The sequence below is a fragment of the Cetorhinus maximus genome, chromosome 1, assembly GCF_964194155.1.
Source record: "Cetorhinus maximus chromosome 1, sCetMax3.hap1.1, whole genome shotgun sequence".
Lineage (NCBI taxonomy): Eukaryota > Metazoa > Chordata > Chondrichthyes > Lamniformes > Cetorhinidae > Cetorhinus > Cetorhinus maximus.
In genome coordinates this window covers 207,318,940-207,336,775 of record NC_135879.1, presented here as the reverse complement: position 1 = coordinate 207,336,775, position 17,836 = coordinate 207,318,940, and the positions used below count along the sequence as shown (strand labels likewise).

The 17,836-nt window shown below is 42.8% G+C and overlaps 1 protein-coding gene across 1 annotated transcript in view; it reads right to left on the bottom strand.

Moving 5' to 3' along the window:
* Nucleotides 1–17,836, bottom strand: part of LOC144686714 (coiled-coil domain-containing protein 68-like) — a 61,890-nt gene that overhangs the window by 26,691 nt on the left and 17,363 nt on the right. The window contains exon 4 of the mRNA XM_078552311.1: nucleotides 15,710–15,859. Within this exon, the coding sequence (XP_078408437.1) occupies nucleotides 15,710–15,859 (150 nt within the window). The remainder of the gene's footprint in view (nucleotides 1–15,709; nucleotides 15,860–17,836) is intronic.

The window sequence follows — 17,836 nt, the reverse complement described above, 5'->3', positions numbered from 1 at the left end:
AACAGCTGACCTCAGCAGATGTCCTCACATTGTATTCACAGCAAAGTGCAGTCAGGAGCTCAGTTACTGTTGCAAGTAAGAAATATTCTGCAGCTGCAGTACATGGATCGAGGCAGCAGTCTGGGATCGGGGTCAGAGGCCAGATCTGGGTCGAGGGATGGGGGGGAATTGAGGTTTGGAGTCTGAAACCTGGGGGTCAAGAGTTGGGGATTGGGTCAGGGCCAGGGATCTGAAAATGCGTGCACACATCCTGGCTGCCACATTGGGAGAATAGTAGCAAAATACTGCGGATGCTGGAAATCTGAAATAAAAACAGAAAATGCTGGAAGAACTCAGCAGGTTGACAGCATCTGTGGAGAGGCAAAGAGAGTTAACGTTTTGAGTTCAATATGACTTTTCTTCGAAGCAACAGTTCCAGTTCTGAAGAAGATTTATATTGGACTCGAAACGTTAACTTTGTTTCTCTCTCCATAGATAATGCCAGACCAGCTGAGTTTTTCCAGCATTTTCTGTTTTTATTTGGGAGAATAGTAGTTCAGCTAGTGTCTTGAAAATGGGCACTGTGTGGTGAAATTTAAATGCAGGTTGCTAACACTTTAAAAAGGGCCGATAGTATTTTGTATTTTATAAATAGGGGCATAGAGTACAAGATCAAGGATGTAAGGAGTTAATTTTAACCCTACTCTGTTGGTGATAGATGGACATGCAGGCAGTTAAAAACAAGTAGGATACTGACCCAACCAATTGACAATTATTTCCAGTGTTTCAGGTTCCCACCTAAGGCAGCCAGGAATCATATAAAGCTATGTAATTTGGGGCCCTTATATGGCAGGAGGAATCTAAAGCTGTTTTAACCCATGAATGGAGCTGCTGGGAATGAACAGGGAGATGATGGGGCATACATGGGCTGCCTGATCTTCATTTTCTGCCAGCTGCTCTGTGCCCTCTTTAGCATTCTTCCAGGGTGGAAGTGGGCCGGTGCCAATGAGACCAATGAGTAGCCTCCTGCTGCCTCCACTGAATGGACATTCATGGAAACTTGCCAGGAGTTAAAGACCTCCCCCTTCATGATAAATTTGTTGAGTTAACAGTTCGGCCATAATCAGAGTGCTGAGTGCAGTTTTGGACACTTTCGTTCTAGAAAGAACAGAAGGACCAGTGAACATGGCCTAGATTTTCACCATGGTGAAAATGATGGAAGTGGCTAACAATGATAAGTTCCACCCCCGAACATGGCAGTTCCCACTTTCACGGGGTAGGAACTTTGGGGGCAGGGAAGGCATGGTATACGGAGACAGCTGCCAGTTAAATTATCAGCTGCCTCCACTGAAGTGGGATTTTGGTAGGCCATGAGTGTGAAAGTCAAAGTGTGCAGATTAGATCAAGTAAGAGCTGGTCTGAACTTTGATGGTTCATTTGGATAGCCTCAATCTTTGCAGGGGTAAGGTACTCCTTTAGATCTGGCTCCAGGACACCTTTGAGGGAGTTAAGGTGCCCTTTCCAGTAGGCCATTGGAATTGTTAAAAGTATGCGTAAATGTGCATAAACTCAATACTGTCAAGTTGTTTGGAACTGTCAACAGACCTATCAAAATCAACTGCCAAAGCTGTCAGAAGCACCTATCAAGGTGGAATCACACACATGGGTCAAAATTCTGGAACTCCCTCCCTAATAGCACTGTGGGTGTATCTACACCAAATGGACTGCAGCAGTTCGAGAAGGCAGTTCACCACCACCTTCTCAAGGGCAATTTGGGATGGGCAATAAATGCTGGCCCAGCCAGGGAAGCCCACATCCCTGAATGGATAAATAAAAAAGTCCTGCCTTTTAAACCTTTGAAAAAAATGCCTGAAATGTTTTTAAAAATTGCTTGCTATTTCACTTTGACATAAACCTGAGGGTTTCCACTACTGGATTTGTGCTGCATGGCTGATTTCACAACCATCCATTATCTCAGTAAGGAGCCTGTCATTTCACAGTTTGACTGACAACCCCAAATGGTTTTAGATGTTTTGATGTGGGACTATGAATTCTAATACTTGTTGTTATAAGGAATTGTGCACTTGAATGAAATGTTTGGTGTTATATGGCTTTATTTAGTTGAAGCAATGGAAATGTAGTAAATGGGTTTTTATGATTGAGTGTTTTTTTCAATATAGTGAAGTCTGTGATAGACACTGAGAACTATATTTTATAGAACTTTAATTTATCTCATCTCTGCATGTGTCCTGAGGTCTGCCCAAAGTGGATACTAGGTGAGTTGGCATGGTAGGTGTAAGGGCAAAGGGTGGTGGATGGGGTCATGGATTGGCATGAGCTGGTACTAAGTTGGCATAGGGGTAATAAAGGGCCATGGGGGTGGGTATAGGTTGACATGGAGGGTATGAGGGGTTATGGGAGGATGGTTTGGGGCATGGGTTGGCATGGATGGGACTTGGGGATTGTGTTGCGAGGTGAGGGATGAGGGCTGGAGGGATGTTTCAGATTTGAATGTTTATTTTCAAACTTTGGACACAGTATTGGAGCCCTGAGGCAGGCCTTCGACCCAGCCTCTGCATCTGACGCCCTTATCAATTCTTTCCCAGTCACCTGCCCCCACTTCTAATCCAGCCCATTCACCCCACTTCCCCACCCACCCCTGGACTGAAAATCCAATGTCTGGGCCGCAATTTTTAAAGGTTGGCTTTGCGGGGCCAGGAATTCTCCTGTCCCTGCGCACCTGACCGGAAGTGAAAATCTGTTTATAACGTATAGTGTAGGATGATGCCAGGCGTGCCCCAGATCTTCTAGTTGACTTAGAGAGGGTAGGCAGAAGGCTCATCTGTATTTCCAGGCTAGGAATTTGAGCTTTAGGGTGCCAGCACTAAAACCCAGCAGATCTGAGTTTTACCCCAAATTCCAGCTCCCACCTAGTCAGGCAATCCATCCAGTTTCTGTCCCTCTTCCCCATTATTGGGGCAATTGGTATCATTCAATTTACCAATCAGACTCTTTCTTCTTTGGAAATGCCTAATACATCCTCCTCCTCCTTCAAGTACCATGCCCTAAGAGGGCATTGGAGACCATGGACTTCCATTGGATTGGTCCACGATAATGCCCTCTGCAGCATGGCTGACCAGGAACCTCTTCTACTATCAGGTGGTTTTACAGGCTGATAGTCAACCTGTTTGGCCACTTTAGGAAAGCACCTTCCATGGCCACCAAGTCCTGAAGTAGGACTTGAACCTGGAGCTTCTAGCCCTGAGGTAGGGGTGCTGTCACTGTGCCACAAAACCCCTTGCCTAATATAAAAGCAGTTTTGATAAATGTATCACCATAGGGCTCACATGCATGCCTCTATGCACGTTAACATACTATCCTAGGTTGAGAGCTAAACCTACAATTTGTTACTCAAGAGAAAATTCACTTTGAGTAACAAATTTAAAGAGTTCTTGGGTTAGGTTTGCCATTATCAAACATGAGATTTTTTTTTCCTTAAATGATTCAAGATCTGACAGAAAAGTGCCCTAGCATATAACACATGGTTCAACTTATATTCATAGGTTTAAATTAATTAAAGAGGAAGGAAAATGGGTTAAAGTAAAATTAGTGCGAAGATTCATAATTCATGTCTTGCTTAAATACTTACATTTCTCACTGTTATAATTTTGCACTTGCTGGGAACTCAGATAGTTCCCTCCAATAGTTAGATATAAGCACATTGCCTTGTCCTTCTGAAACAGTTAAATATATTATCTGCACCATGTCTTGAGCCCTTGATTTTAATTTTGGGTAGCTTTTGGGCAGGTGGGCAGCAAGATTAGTTGGAAATTTTACCTGCAAAGAGGCCTGGTCAACATAACTCCTGGGCAAAAATTCAGCAGGACGAAACGGAAAAGATCACCCATGGACTCCAGGTAGGTGGCAGAATCAACTTCAGGATCTCTGTCTTTGGGCTTGGGTCGGGGGCGGGGGGGCCTTTCCTTTGGGAAGGGGATGGATGTCAATTGCAGGGAGGCCTATAGCATTCCCTGTAGGACGTGGAGCAGCAGTCCCGGTCCTCCAGGCACTGGAAGAAAAGCTACAACAAGCCCACTCGTTTGGGATTCTTCTGCACCTTGATCTTCTTTCCCAATATTGTCACCTTGTGGGAAATGGTATAGTGGCTTCCCTGCTCAGACCATCAATTAAAATGGCAGTAGAGTCTGGATGATATCTGTAAAGAAGGACCTCACTGATTTTCAGTGGGTTTCCATGGCACCAGTTCAGGTGAACCAGAATGATTTTAACTGCTCACCAGCTTCCATGAGACAGATAGGGTTAAATTATTTCCTTATTTTTCATACATTTTGGCTCTATGTTTTATTTCCATGTAAACTATAGCCAAATAAATTATTTAGGATGGCAAAACCAATCTGTAGGTATTTTTAGAAGTGCTTTCTACAGAATAATAACTAACCCAAGCATTTGTTCCATATGCAATAGATAACAGTTATGTGAAGCTGTCTGCAAAAGTTTTTTAAAGACATAACCTGATTTATTGTCAAGAAAATACGGGAGTTGAAGTTTGCCGGTGTCCAATATTTTATGCACAGATGGTGGGTGATCTGTCCATAACGTGTGCCTGAACCGGACAGCACAGTGCCAGCTTGAAATTGGACTGAGGATCTCAATGATATTAATTGGGCAAAATGCCACCAGGGACCACCTATTTAAAGAAAATCAATAATGGGATGTTTGCCTCTTCAGAAGCGAAGTCCTGGGGAGGGGTGGCGGAGTGGCAATAGTGGGGAAAGCATATGGGATGCGGTTGATTCAAAGGAGCATTCTTTCACCTGATTTCAAAACAACGTTAATTAAGATATATATTTTTTTCAAAACGTCTATTGCTGGTGGTCACTGCTAAGGCCGTAGTTGAAATAAATGATCCATATAAAAATAATCTAGTCTTTTCATTAGCTTATAAACCTCTATCAAATTACACCTGAATCTATGCTTTTCTGAAGTGTACAGGCCAGCTCTTTGAGCCTTTCTTTCTGGGTAACTAAGGTGTTTTAAACCATGGATTAATCTTGTCCTGGACCATGAAGAGAGCAAAACTAGTCACAGTATTCTAAGTGAGGCCTAACCAAGGTCTTGTACAAGGACAAAATGGTATGTTTTGTTTTGTGACTTTGGTCATGAAACTTCAGAGATTTAATACACCTTTTTCTTCGCCATTCCAATCTGTTCCCTGAAGAGTATTTGTATAATTGGCATTAAGCCTTCCCACGTGTATAACCACTACATTGCTCTAAGTTAAACATCATTTTCCAAGCATGAACCATTCCCTAACTCATCAATATCTACTTGAAGTAGCTGAGCATTCTCTTCAATCCTAACTCTCACACATAACTTGATATTGTCTGCAAATGTGTTTATTATTCTCCCAATACCTATTGCTAAGTCAATAATGAAAAGAGTAAAGGTCCTAGCACCGACCCTTGTAGAATATCACTGGTAACAGATCTCTAAGCATATCTAAATCCTGTGACAAAACAATTCTGTCTACAGTTGGTCAGCTAATTCTCAATTCAACAGAGCAAATCACCACTAATTCCACAAGGAAATGTATCTTGTACAAAAGCCTCTAGGCGGAATTTTACGCTGTCGGGATTTTGCCGGCTCGCCGAAGTCGATGGACTTTTGAATGGCTTGCCACATTTAAGGCCCCGCCCCCGCCACGCGGATCTGTAAAATTTTGCCCTCTATTTTTTTGACACCTCATTAAAAGTTTTCTGAAAACTCAGGTAGGCAATGTCCCTTATCCACTAACTTACTAACTTTTTCAAAAATTGCAGTCACATTTTACGGCGCTTCCCAGAAGTCAGCTGTCTCTGATAATGCATTCACTCTCAAGTAGTCTCCTTTAAGCATCTTACCAATTACTGAAGTCAAGCCAATGGGCTGATAGTTTCCTGGTTCTGTGTCATTTTCCTTTTTAAAAATTGCAACTCTTTTGGCAACCTTCAAATCTGAGGGAATAGTCAGCTATTACAGATATTGCCAAGGAGCTCACAACGTACCTTCCACTTCTTAACCTGGATATCACTTGGGCTGTGTAGTAATTGTAAGTTAAGCCATTTCTTACTGTTATGGGGACCATGTGACTGTACAGCCAAATCAGTCCAAAGCACAGGGAATCTTAGGGGCGGAGCTTCTTGGAGCAAGCATGTAAGCCTCCTCTGAAGTCTGTTAATAAAATTCACTGTTTCTTTCAAAAAACCCGTCCTGCAATCTCCAAGTTTATTACAACTGGCATTGAGGATAAATACTGCCGATGCAGCAACTCGCCTCACTACTGTGAGTATTCCAATATTTTACGAGAAGGGAAGAAAAGAAATATACTCCCCAGCAATGCCTCACTTTGGTAGAACTGATCCATATGACTCATCCGTCAAGGACTGGAGTCAATCCATTGAGCGATTAGGTTTCTACTTTTGTAGCTAACGAAATAGCAGTGGAGGAGAAACAGAAGGCAATTCTCCTAAGTGTCTTCGGGAGCAAAACCTAATCCGTAGCTTAATGGCTCCAAACGCACCAAGTTCCAGATCCTTCACCGAGCTAGTCGACCTACTGAAAGGACATTTTCAGCCTAAACCTTCTGTGGTCATGTAAAGATTCAAGTTTAATTCTCGATTAAGGGCTCCTGATCAGTCGATTGCGAAGTTAAAACAGTTAAAGGAGCACTGTGACCTGGTGATACTTTAAAAGACATGTTGCAAAATCATTCGGTTTGTGACATAAACAACTAAACTGTTCAGCGCCGTTTGCATGCAAACTTTGAGATAGACCTGAAATGCACTATGGAGATAGCGCTAGCAATGGAGAGTGCTGAGAGGGACTCGCAGGCTCTGCAGAGTGTGCAACATGGCACCGTTTTGCAGTTAGGGCAGGAACCTGCCGCTGGACATGGTGCGAGGATCAGGGAGGTTACCACAAAATGGGGCATAGCCCCACTACTAGAAAAATAAAAAGAAATACTGGAAGCAGCTCACCAGTAACCCAGAAGTTAAAGTGTTACCGTCATGGGGGAAGTCATACATCCAAAGTCTGTAGATATAAGGAGGCAGAATGCCACTACTACCACAAAAAGGGCAAGTTGTTAATCAGTGCAGATCTCCATCAAGGCAGCCATTCAGACAGCAAGTCAAGTTAAATGAGGTGCTCAATATAAATGAGCCAGAGGTTACTGAGGCTGGCGTTTATTCCATACACAATCTGAAGGCCAGGAAAATTGAACCAATCACTGTGATACTTCATGAAAATGGAAAGCCTCTGCTCATGGAGGTTGACACAGGAGCATTGACCACAGTAGTGGGAGAACACATCTTTAAATACTTCAGAGAAGGTACCCAGCCATTGAGTTTGGAGAAAACCACTGCTCAGTTAAAAACATATACAGGAAAAGCAATACAGGTGAAAGGCATCACCACTGTACCTGTATCGTACAGGCAACAGACAGCTCAGCTGCCGATAAGTGTTGTAACAGGAGAAGGACCTAGCCTTCTGGGCCATGATTGGTTGAAAGAAATCAAACTCAGAAATTTTTCAAGTCCGAGCAGGAAGAAATCCTGAGTTGACGAGGGAATATGATGGTGTCTTTCGGAATGAGATAGAAGAACTGAAGGACCCTCACAGGAAGCCAAGATCCCTCAGGTCAGAGATGGTTCCATGGGAAAATCATGAAAAGAGGCTAAACAACTTCAATGCCACTCTGAACCAACTGAAGAAACAATTGGAAGAAAAAATGCCCAACAGTGTTCAATGTTCCAGGAGGAAGACAAAAGATATAAAAGAGAGACAGAAGAACTGAAGAATCAGTTGATTGTGGCAAAAGAGGCATTAGAAGGAAAAGGCATGGGACTTTCCAAGAGGCAAATGGGTAACTCAACTCCCGAATTGAACCAAGTTAAGATTTCACCCGAGAGAAATTTGGCCAACTGTGAAATCAAAATGAAAGGTGAGACAAAACACTGTGGCAAACACAAGAAGAAGAAACAGAAGTCAAGTAAAAAGACCGATAGGATATATATCCAGAACCCTTTCTGCAGCCGAGAAAGGATACTCACCTCAAATTTAAAAAGAGGACTTATCTATCACATTTGGAGTAAAAAAGTTCCATCAATATTTATATGTTTGACACTCCACCATTGTGTTAGATCACAAGCCACTGTTAGGGTTGTTTAGTGAAGATAAGGCAATCCCACCAATAGTTTCTGCTAGAATTCAAAGTTGGGCTTTAATTTTGTCAGCATTCGGGTACACTTATATGCACAGTCTGGGTGTGCATGTAGCAAATGCAGATGGCCTCAGTCGTCTCCCTTTGCCAGATAGTGTTACACATGAACCAATACGTCAAGAGGTAGTACTTGCGTTGAATTTCCTAGACTCCTCACCAGTCTGCATGAGATAGATAAAGAATTGGACGAATCGGGGACCAATTTTAGCATGAGTGTGCGAACAGTATCACAAGGATGGTCAAATACACAAGTTCCTGAAGAATTAAAACCATTTTTTGTACCTAGATCTGAACTGAGTTGTCAAGATGGTATCTTATTATGGGGAACAAGAATCATTATCCCTGTGCAAGGAAGAGAACCATTATTAGAAGAACTTCATAGTGCACATCCTGGTATTTCAAAAATGAAAATGCTCGCACAAAGTTATATCTATTGGCCAGGTATAGACAGTGATATAGAAAAAAAAATGGTCAAACACTGTCTCCAGTGCCAACAACAGCAGAAGTTGCCTGTTTCAGCCCCACTGCATCTGTGGGAGTGGCCTGGTCGATCCTGGGTTAGACTGCATATAGACTATATAGGTCCATTCCTAGGTGCCATGTTTCTCATGATTATCGACGCACATTCCAAGTGGATGGATGTGTTTGAAGTGAGATCACCTACTTTGTCTGCAGCCATTGAAAAACTGCACCAGAGTTTCAGTGTTCATGGTTTACCTGAAGTTATTGTGTCAGATAATGGTGCAGCTTTCACTAGCACTATATTCCAAAGATTTGTGAACCTAAATGGATTAAACACATCAGAATAGCACGTATCATCCCTCTTGCAATGGGTGAGCAGAAAAAGCAGTGCAAACCTTTAAAACAAGCATTAAGAAACTAACAGAGGGAATATTAGAAACACAAATTTTAAGATTCCTATTCAGCTATTGCACAACTCCTCATGCGACCACTGGTTTAACATCTTCAGAATTGTTAATGAAATGCCCAGCTCTTAGGAGATTGAATCGAGTATTCCCTAATTTAGAGGGGAAGGTGGAGAGAAACCGGGGTAGTCAGAAATCATGACGTTCACTGTAAAGGTCGAGAGTTTACTTTCAGAGAGGCAGTTTTTGTACGAAATTTTGCAACTGGACCGAGATGGGTCCCTGGTATAATCGTCTCTGAAACTGGACCTTTATCTTATCAAATAGAAGTGGAGAACAGAATTGTTAGGAAACAATTGGATCATCTCAAGGGCAGGACTTTCCCCCTGTCGGGGGCGAAGTTGAAGTGTGGGCCTGCACAGGCGCGCCTCCGATCAGTGGCCCCCAATTGGGGGCGCGGCGCCATTTTACGTGGGTGGGCCAATTAAGGCCCGCCCAGTGTCATGTCCGCATGGAAGCGCTATGCGCTCCCTGTGCGGGCAGGGGGGAATGCCTAAACCTGAGAGTGCACTCTTTCGCGCATGTGCACGAAAGACTGCACTCATCTCCCTGAGGCTAAGTGCTGCCCCAAGGAGATCAGCTGTACTGTCAAAAATATTAAAAATAGAAAAAAGAAATTCCCTGACATGTCCCCTCATCTGACACTGTCAAATGAGTTGGGACATGTCCATAATTTTTAAAAAAACTTTAATCAAATTTTTTAAAACCTTCATGAAACCTCATCCCGCCCATGGATGAGGTTTCATACTTTTTCTAATTCCCGCCAGGGCTCCTGGCCTGCCCGCCAACCTTAAGGTTGGACGGGCAGGTCCATTAATTAGTTAAATTACTCTGTCAATAGCCTCAATTGGCCATTGACAGGTCAGCGGGTGCACAGCTGATTTTGCTGCGCCCCTGCCTACCTGAAAACTTAAATGGGGCGTGGTGACGTCGGGAGTTCCACCCAACATCACCACGCGTCATTTTACGTGTTGATGAGCAGGCCCCGCCCCACCGCTTGCCGTCGGGAAAATCCTGCCCCAACAGTCAAGGAACCCAGTTAATCCACCTGAAATCAAAGTCGAAACTTCGATCCCTGAGGTGCTAGATCGACAAAGAATAGACATACCTGATGTCTCTGTTGAAGTAAATAATTCTGAACTGCCTTTGTCTAGGGATGTCCCTGATGCTGCAGTTCCTGTGCAAGTCGATCCAATGGAAGAACCTCCAATTGTAGAGTTACGTCGCTCTACCCAAATCTGAAAACCTCCTCAAAGACTAAATTTATAATGACATGAACTGTATATAATTGTATATAATATGGGTTAAGATGTTTTTGTAAATAGGAGGGTAAAGCAAAATTAACGGGGGAGGATTGTAGTAATTGTAAGTTAAACCATTTCTTACTGTAATGGGGATCATGTGACTGTACAGACAATCAGCCCTAAGCACTGGGAATCTTAAGGGTGGAGCTTTTTAGCCCAGCACAATCTTTGCAATCTTAAAGCAACATTTCCTGGTTAAAGGTACTTCCAACTCCCTATCCTGCACTATGTGACGTAGCTCACTTATTACACAACAACTGCAAAACACAAACCCAAAGCCTCTCCCCACCCCCCATTTCAACAAACTCCACGTCTTCAAAATCCCTCACTTCACCTCTCCCATTCCATTTGGCACACACCCTTTACCTGCCAGCCTTTACTTAATCTGCTGAGGGGAAAAGAAGTATTGTGCACTGCACGCCAAGAAAAGGGCAGAGGGGGGCCCTCCCCAACTTTAAACTTCTTAGCAGCTTTGAAGACTACACCAGGAAACTCTTGAAGATGTTCAGCTTTTACCATGAGAGATGTTGAGGTCTCCAAAATCTTGCCAGTGACAGGTTACAGAAGGAGCACTTGCACTCCTCCACACACGCCACCCCCACCCCCCCTTCCCCCCTTGGTATCCCTCTGAAGCAATGCAGAGCCATAACATTCTACACACCCTTCTCTATCTATCTCATTAATCTTATTTATGGCCCTTGCCGTTGCCATCTCAAGTTAAAATTGGGGCTGTGTATTCAGATAAAATTACTTCAGTTTTTTTTAGTGTGCTCCAGTATGAGTGAAGACTATAATTTTATTGTTCTATTAAAAAAGTATTATATGTTCCTCTGGCCAAATGAAAACTGCGCCCATGATCTTATTGCAATAAAACTTTCAACGTTCTTGTGGACCCAAGAAGCTTAGTAATTCCCCTGCAACCTTTTCAATGGCATCATTGACATCTGATTGCAGAGAAGATTGGTTGTGTATCATGTTATGATTACAACTCCACTGATTTTGCATTGTCCAGCTACATAAATAATAGAGTCCTTCAAAATACTTCTTATGTATTGGTTCCCTGATAGGTGACTTGGGACAATTTCAAATTTGTGCCAACTTCCACACAAGATTATTTGCATAATTTGTACTGGCTGTGAACAGCAAACTCTTCTGAAATTGTTCCTTAGTAGAAAGTGACATTGTAAATATGTGTCTCCCACAACACAAGGATGCAGTAATGCCATCAAGCTGTGGTGACCAGTAAAAATGAAGAGTCAATTTCTGCAGATTGCCTCCGCCTCCCCTTACTTGTTACAACCTCGGAAGAAGAGAAGGTCTATGTGTCATTTATGCCCTGTTTCTTGATATTCCATGGTTCTTCTGCCAAAATTACATCAAATGAATAGGAGAAATCCCATGGAAACTCCCCCCTGGGCTGTATCCTTATGCCTTGTTTGCCTTCAGGTATGGTTGTATCGTGGATATTTTCTATTATAGTCACATCTCAATATAGCACATTGTGTACCTGAGTTCAGAAATCAGGTATTGTTGGACTGGTATGGAAATAAATTGCCATCAATTTACCAGATTGTTTTAAAATCTCATGGCACCTCAGGGAGGGTACATAAGCCTGGCGGGGGAGGGAGGAGCAGAGTGTGGTGCAGATTCACCAGAATAATCCCAGGACTAAAAGGGTTAAATTATGAAGGCAGGATGCATAGATTAGCTTGTATTCCTTAAGAACAGAAGATTATGGAGTAATCTCACCGAGGAGTTTTAGAGAGCTAATAAGCTAGAAAGAGAAACTCTTTTTTCTGGTGGGTGGAAGATCAGAACAAGAGGGCATAACTTTAAAGTTAGAGCTAAGTAATTCAGGGTAGTTTCAGGTAGCACTTCTTCACACAAAGGATAGTGGAAATGTGGAGCTTGCTCTGCTATAAAGTTATTGACACTAGGTCAATAGAACATTTCAAAACAGAGATTGATAGATATGAAATTGATTTGGAGTTCAGATACAGATCAGCCATGATCTAATTGAGTGGGAGAGCAGGCTTGAGGGCTAAATGGCCTCCCCCTGTTCCTATCTTCCTTCAATATTTTAAAAGCTCAACTTACCCAGTCTAGCTGACACATGATTCCTGTCTCATATCATGCTCAGTTCAAATTCCAACAGAATCACTAAGCTCCAGAACTCATCAGAAAATTAATGCAAGGTGCAAGAGCTAAATGACAGAGGGGAAGAGACACTGCCTGTTATATGAAGGCATCATATAAAGACAGCATCTTCCAAACCTGTGACCTCTACCACCTAGAAGGACAAGGGCGGCAGGTGCATGGCAACACCACCACCTGCATGTTCCCCTCCAAGCCACTTACCATCCTGACTTGGAAATATATCGCCGTTCCTTCACTGCCACTGGGCCAAATTCCTGGAACTCTCTCCCTAACAGCACTGTAGGTGCACCTACACCAGATGGACTGCAGCAGTTCAAGAAGGTGGCTCACCACCACCTTCCCAAGGGCAATTGGGGATGGGCAATAAAAATGTTGGCCTAGCCAGCGACGCCCACGTCCCATTAAAGAATAAGAAAAAATCTTGCATGGTACCAAGAAGCTTGAGCAAAGCTGAAATCAAGGTGGTCAAGGGAAAAACCTTCATTGATTGGAGTCATATCTGATACAGGGAAGATGCTTTTTAGAAGCCTATCATCAAATCCTTAGAACATTGTTGGGAGTTCCTCAGGCAAGTAGTCGCAACGCAACCATTTGCTGCTTCATGAACATCCAACCAGGGGAGGCGGTGGCATAGTGGTATTTTCACTGGACTAACACTCCAGATACCCAGGGTAATGCTCTGAGGACCTGGGTTTGAATCCCATCACAGCAGATGGTGAAATTTGAATTCAATAAAAAATCTGGAATTGAAAATTTAATGATGACCATGAAACCATTGCCGATTGTCGTAAAAACCCATCTGGTTCACTAATGTCCTTTAGTGAAAGAAATCTGCCGTCCTTACCCGGTCTGGCCTACATATGACTTCAGGCCCACAGCAATGTGATTGACTCTTAAATGCCCTCTGAAATGGCCTAGCAAGCCGCTCAGTTCTCAAGAGCAATTAAGGATGGGCAATAAATGCTGGCCCAACCAGCGATGCCCCCATCCCGTAAATGAATTTTTAAAAAAAATCAGAAGTATGGCTATTCTCTGACTATTTCATAATCTTCAGCTCCATTAACAACCCCTCTAGCAATCCAACATCACATGTCAACATAGAGCAAGACCTGAACTGACAAGAGGCCGGTGGATCTTCTGCCAAAGGTATCGAGAGATTCTCTATTGGATTTGTTCTAAGGCCATGGGGGATATTTTCAATGATGAAAAGGTGGCAGACAAGGGGCAGGGTTTTGCTCTTGGCAGGGGTGCTCGGCGGGGGCGGGGAGGTTGGGAAACCGACCGCCGCCCACGATTGGCTCCGCACCACGATTTCACACGGGTGTGCCAATTAAGGCACGCCCTGCGTGGATCACAAGCAGCGGCACTGAGAACTGCCTATGCGGGCCAGCGGAAAAGGGAGAACTGGGCCTGGCGCACAGTTCACGCAAGCACGTGAAAGAGCGCTTCAATCTCCCTGAGGCACAGAGCTGACTCAGAGAGATTGAAGCGCTTTTTAAAAAAATTAATAAAGATAGTAAAAAAAATTAACAAAACATGCCCCTCTGTCACATGAGATAGGACATGTTTTTAATTCCAAAATAAAGTTTTATTTAATGTGTATTAGCTTTAGGAAACCTCATCCCACTTGTGGGTGAGGTTTTGCCTGCCCGCCAACCATAAGGTTGGATGGGCAGTGTAAATTTCAAGTTACTGAGGTTGTTAATGGCCTTAATGGGCCTTTTAACTATCAACGGGTGTGCAGCCGACTCTGGAGTGCACTTACCGAATGAAACATCATGAGACTGCGCGATGACGTGGGGCACACTCCCGACATCATCGCGCATCATTTCATTCTCAGGCGTGTCGAGCGCGCGCCCATACACCCAGCATATTCTGGCCAAGGTTCCCACCAGTAGCAACATACTTGGAAAATTGTCTCCAGTTCCTAGGCTGTCATAATAATATGATACCAGTGATAGGTCTAACATTTTCATATTTGGATATAGACTATGACAATTAAATTCACAAATGTTTTACAATAACTTGTATTAATACTCACAAGTGTGCATGTAATATTTTTCCATTATTTAGGGTGCAGACCTATTACAATAGAATGCAATAGAATGCATCTGGTTCACACCAGAGACCTGCAGTAAATTATCTAAGAATGGAAAACAAAAAAAATGCACTGTATCTCCATAGGTCGCAGAAAGAGAACTGTTTTTGCTCTTTCAGCTGCCAATTGATTTGCTGTATGTTTTCAGCAAATACAGTTTCTATTTCAGATTTAAAAGCATATATGGTTTTCAGTTTACCTTAAAAATGGAAATTTGAGAGAAACTGATTCTGGTCACTTAGCAATGAGTCCAAAAGAATTAATGTCATAAATTTCAAACCAATGTTGTGCTGCATATATGGAGTGCAGTGAATTCTAAAGGTACAGTGCAAACTAGAATAAGATTGCAGTTAAAATAGTTATTCAAAAAAAAGTCCTGTAATTTTTGTAGAATACCAGAATTATGGAACAAGAGTATAATTGTCCCTTAGTTGAATAATACAGTAAGGAAGGCATAGTTATTTGGCACATTATCATATCTCGGAGAAATGCATCTAATAAATTACTTTCAAGTATGCTGAAGTATATAGCAGGCATGCCCTCATTTTGCACAAGATCCCTCTAACAAGTAATGAAGTGAACAGCTAATCTGATTTTTTTTTAGTGATGTTGGTTGAGGGGGGAATGTTGACCATGACAGCGTGAGAGCCATGGCATCTTTAACTCCCAGATAAGTAGGCAGACAAGACCTCAGTTTAACAGCCATCCAACAATGCAGCACTCCCTCTGTATGTCACTGAGGTAGCAACTTAGATCATGGCAAAGATTTTACAGCTTCGCCGCGGCGTGTCTCCCCCCCTGGCGGATGCGGCGAGCCATTTAAATCTCCATTCAGTTCGGCTGGACCATAATATCCCACCGGGTGGGAAGGGCCATAAAATCCTGGCCCATGTGTTCCAGACCTGAAGTCATCTTGGCTTTCCACTGCAACAACACCTCTGTCACAATGATTAATATTCCGTACCTTTGTTAATAGTTCCTCGTTTTCCCATTGAATGGCATGAAGCTGGGCATCCTTTACTTTGATCTGACTCAAGATCCGGCGATACTTGGAACAGAGCTCGGCCACACATGGCTCAGATTCATTAACTTCAGGTGATTCCACCATTGGCCTCTATAAAACAACGACTTACGTTTAAGTAGTGCCTTTAATGTAACGAAACATCCCAAGGTGCTTCACAGGAACATTATAAAATAAAGTATGACACCGAGCCACATAAGGAGATATTGGGTCAGATCACCAAAAGCTTGGTCAAAGAGGTAGGCTTTAAGGAGTGTCTTAAAGAAAGAAAGAGAGGCAGAGAGGCGCCTGGAAGGAATTCCAGAGCTTGGGGTCACGGCATCTGAAGACACAGCTACCAATGATGGAGCAATTAAGATTCGGGATGCACAAGAGGCCAGAATTTGAGGAGCACAGATATCTCAGAGGGTTGTGGGGCTGGAAGAGTTTACAGAAATCGGGAAGGGCAAGTTCATGGAGGGATTTGAAAACAAAGATGAGAATTTTAAGATCAAGATGTTGCTTGACTGGGAGCCAATGTAGGTCAGCGAGCACAAGGATATTAGAGGAATAGGATTTGCTGTGAGTGAAGGCACAGGCAGCAGAGCTTTGGATGACCTCAAGTTTACAGAGGGTAGAATTTGGGAGGCCAGCCAGGAGTGCATTGGATTAGTTAAGTCTAGAGGTAATGAAGGCATGAATGAGGGTTTCAGCAGCAGAGGAGCTGAGACAGGGGCGAAGGAAGGCGATGTTGTGGAGGTGGAAACAGGCAATCTTAGTGATGGCACAAATCTAAGGTCGGATTCTCAACTCAGGATCAAATATGACACCAAGGTTGTGAACAGACTGGCTTAATTTAAGACAATATGTATTATAACTTATAATATGATTATTATATATAATTATAAACATATAAATATGTGTGTGTATATATATATATATATGTACACACATGTATATGATAATTATGCTGCTAAGAGGCTGCCACTGATGGATATAAATGACTTCTTTGAAATTATTCACAAAAGTCCCAGCATAAAGTAGTCACATGGGAATATTCTATGACAATCCATATGCAAATATTACCTGTTTGCACAGAAGGTGTTTGGAGGAGCCACTTAAAAAAAGCTAGGGTCTATTCTACGGTATGGTGTAGAGGAATCAAACACATTTGTATTTGGGGAAGATTTCATTGGACCAGAGCAATAGTAAAATGGCTGTATGAGTTTACATGTGAAAGGTTGAAGAAGTTGCCAGTGGCAAACTATTTCTATTCAATATAATGGGGCTGAGTACTGAGGTAAAGCAGGAATAAGAACAGATTGACTTTAGCACAGAACCATCAGTGCAGAAACTTCAAGGGCTGAATTTTATGAAGCAGAAAGGCCAAGCAGTTTAACTTTGGTGGTGGGGAAACTTTTAGAAAGGGACAAAATTAGCAGTCACATGGAAAATGTGGGGTAATTAAGGAAGGCCATCATGGATTTCTTAAGGGAAAATTGTGTTTAACTAACTTGCTGGAGTTTTTTTGAAGAAGTAACAGAGAGGGTTGATGAGGGCAATGCTGTTGATGTAATGTACATGGACTCCCAAAAGGTTTGATACAGTGCCACACAACAGACTTGTGAGCAAAGTTATAGCTCATGGAATAAAAGGGACAGTAGCAACATGAAGACAAAATTAGCTGAGTGACAGGAAAGAGAGAGTAGTGGTTAATGGATGCTTTTGGGCTGGAGGAAGGTTTGCAGTGGAGTTCCCCATGTGTTGGGACCCTTGCTTTTCCTGATATATATTTATGACCCCGACCTTGGTGTACAGGGCACAATTTCAAAATTTGTGGATGATACAAGACTTGGAACAGAGGACTGGGTGTATATGTGTGTAAGTCATTGAAAGTGGCAAGACAGGTTGAGAGCACAGTAAGTAAAGCATGCAGTATCTTAGGCTTTATTAATAGAGGCATAGAGTATAAGAGTAAGGAGGATATGTTGAACTTGTATAAGATACTAGTTTGGCCTCAGCTGGAGTATTGTGTCCAGTTCTGGGAGCCGCACTTTAGGAAGGGTTGTCAAGGAGAGAGGCTGCAGAAAA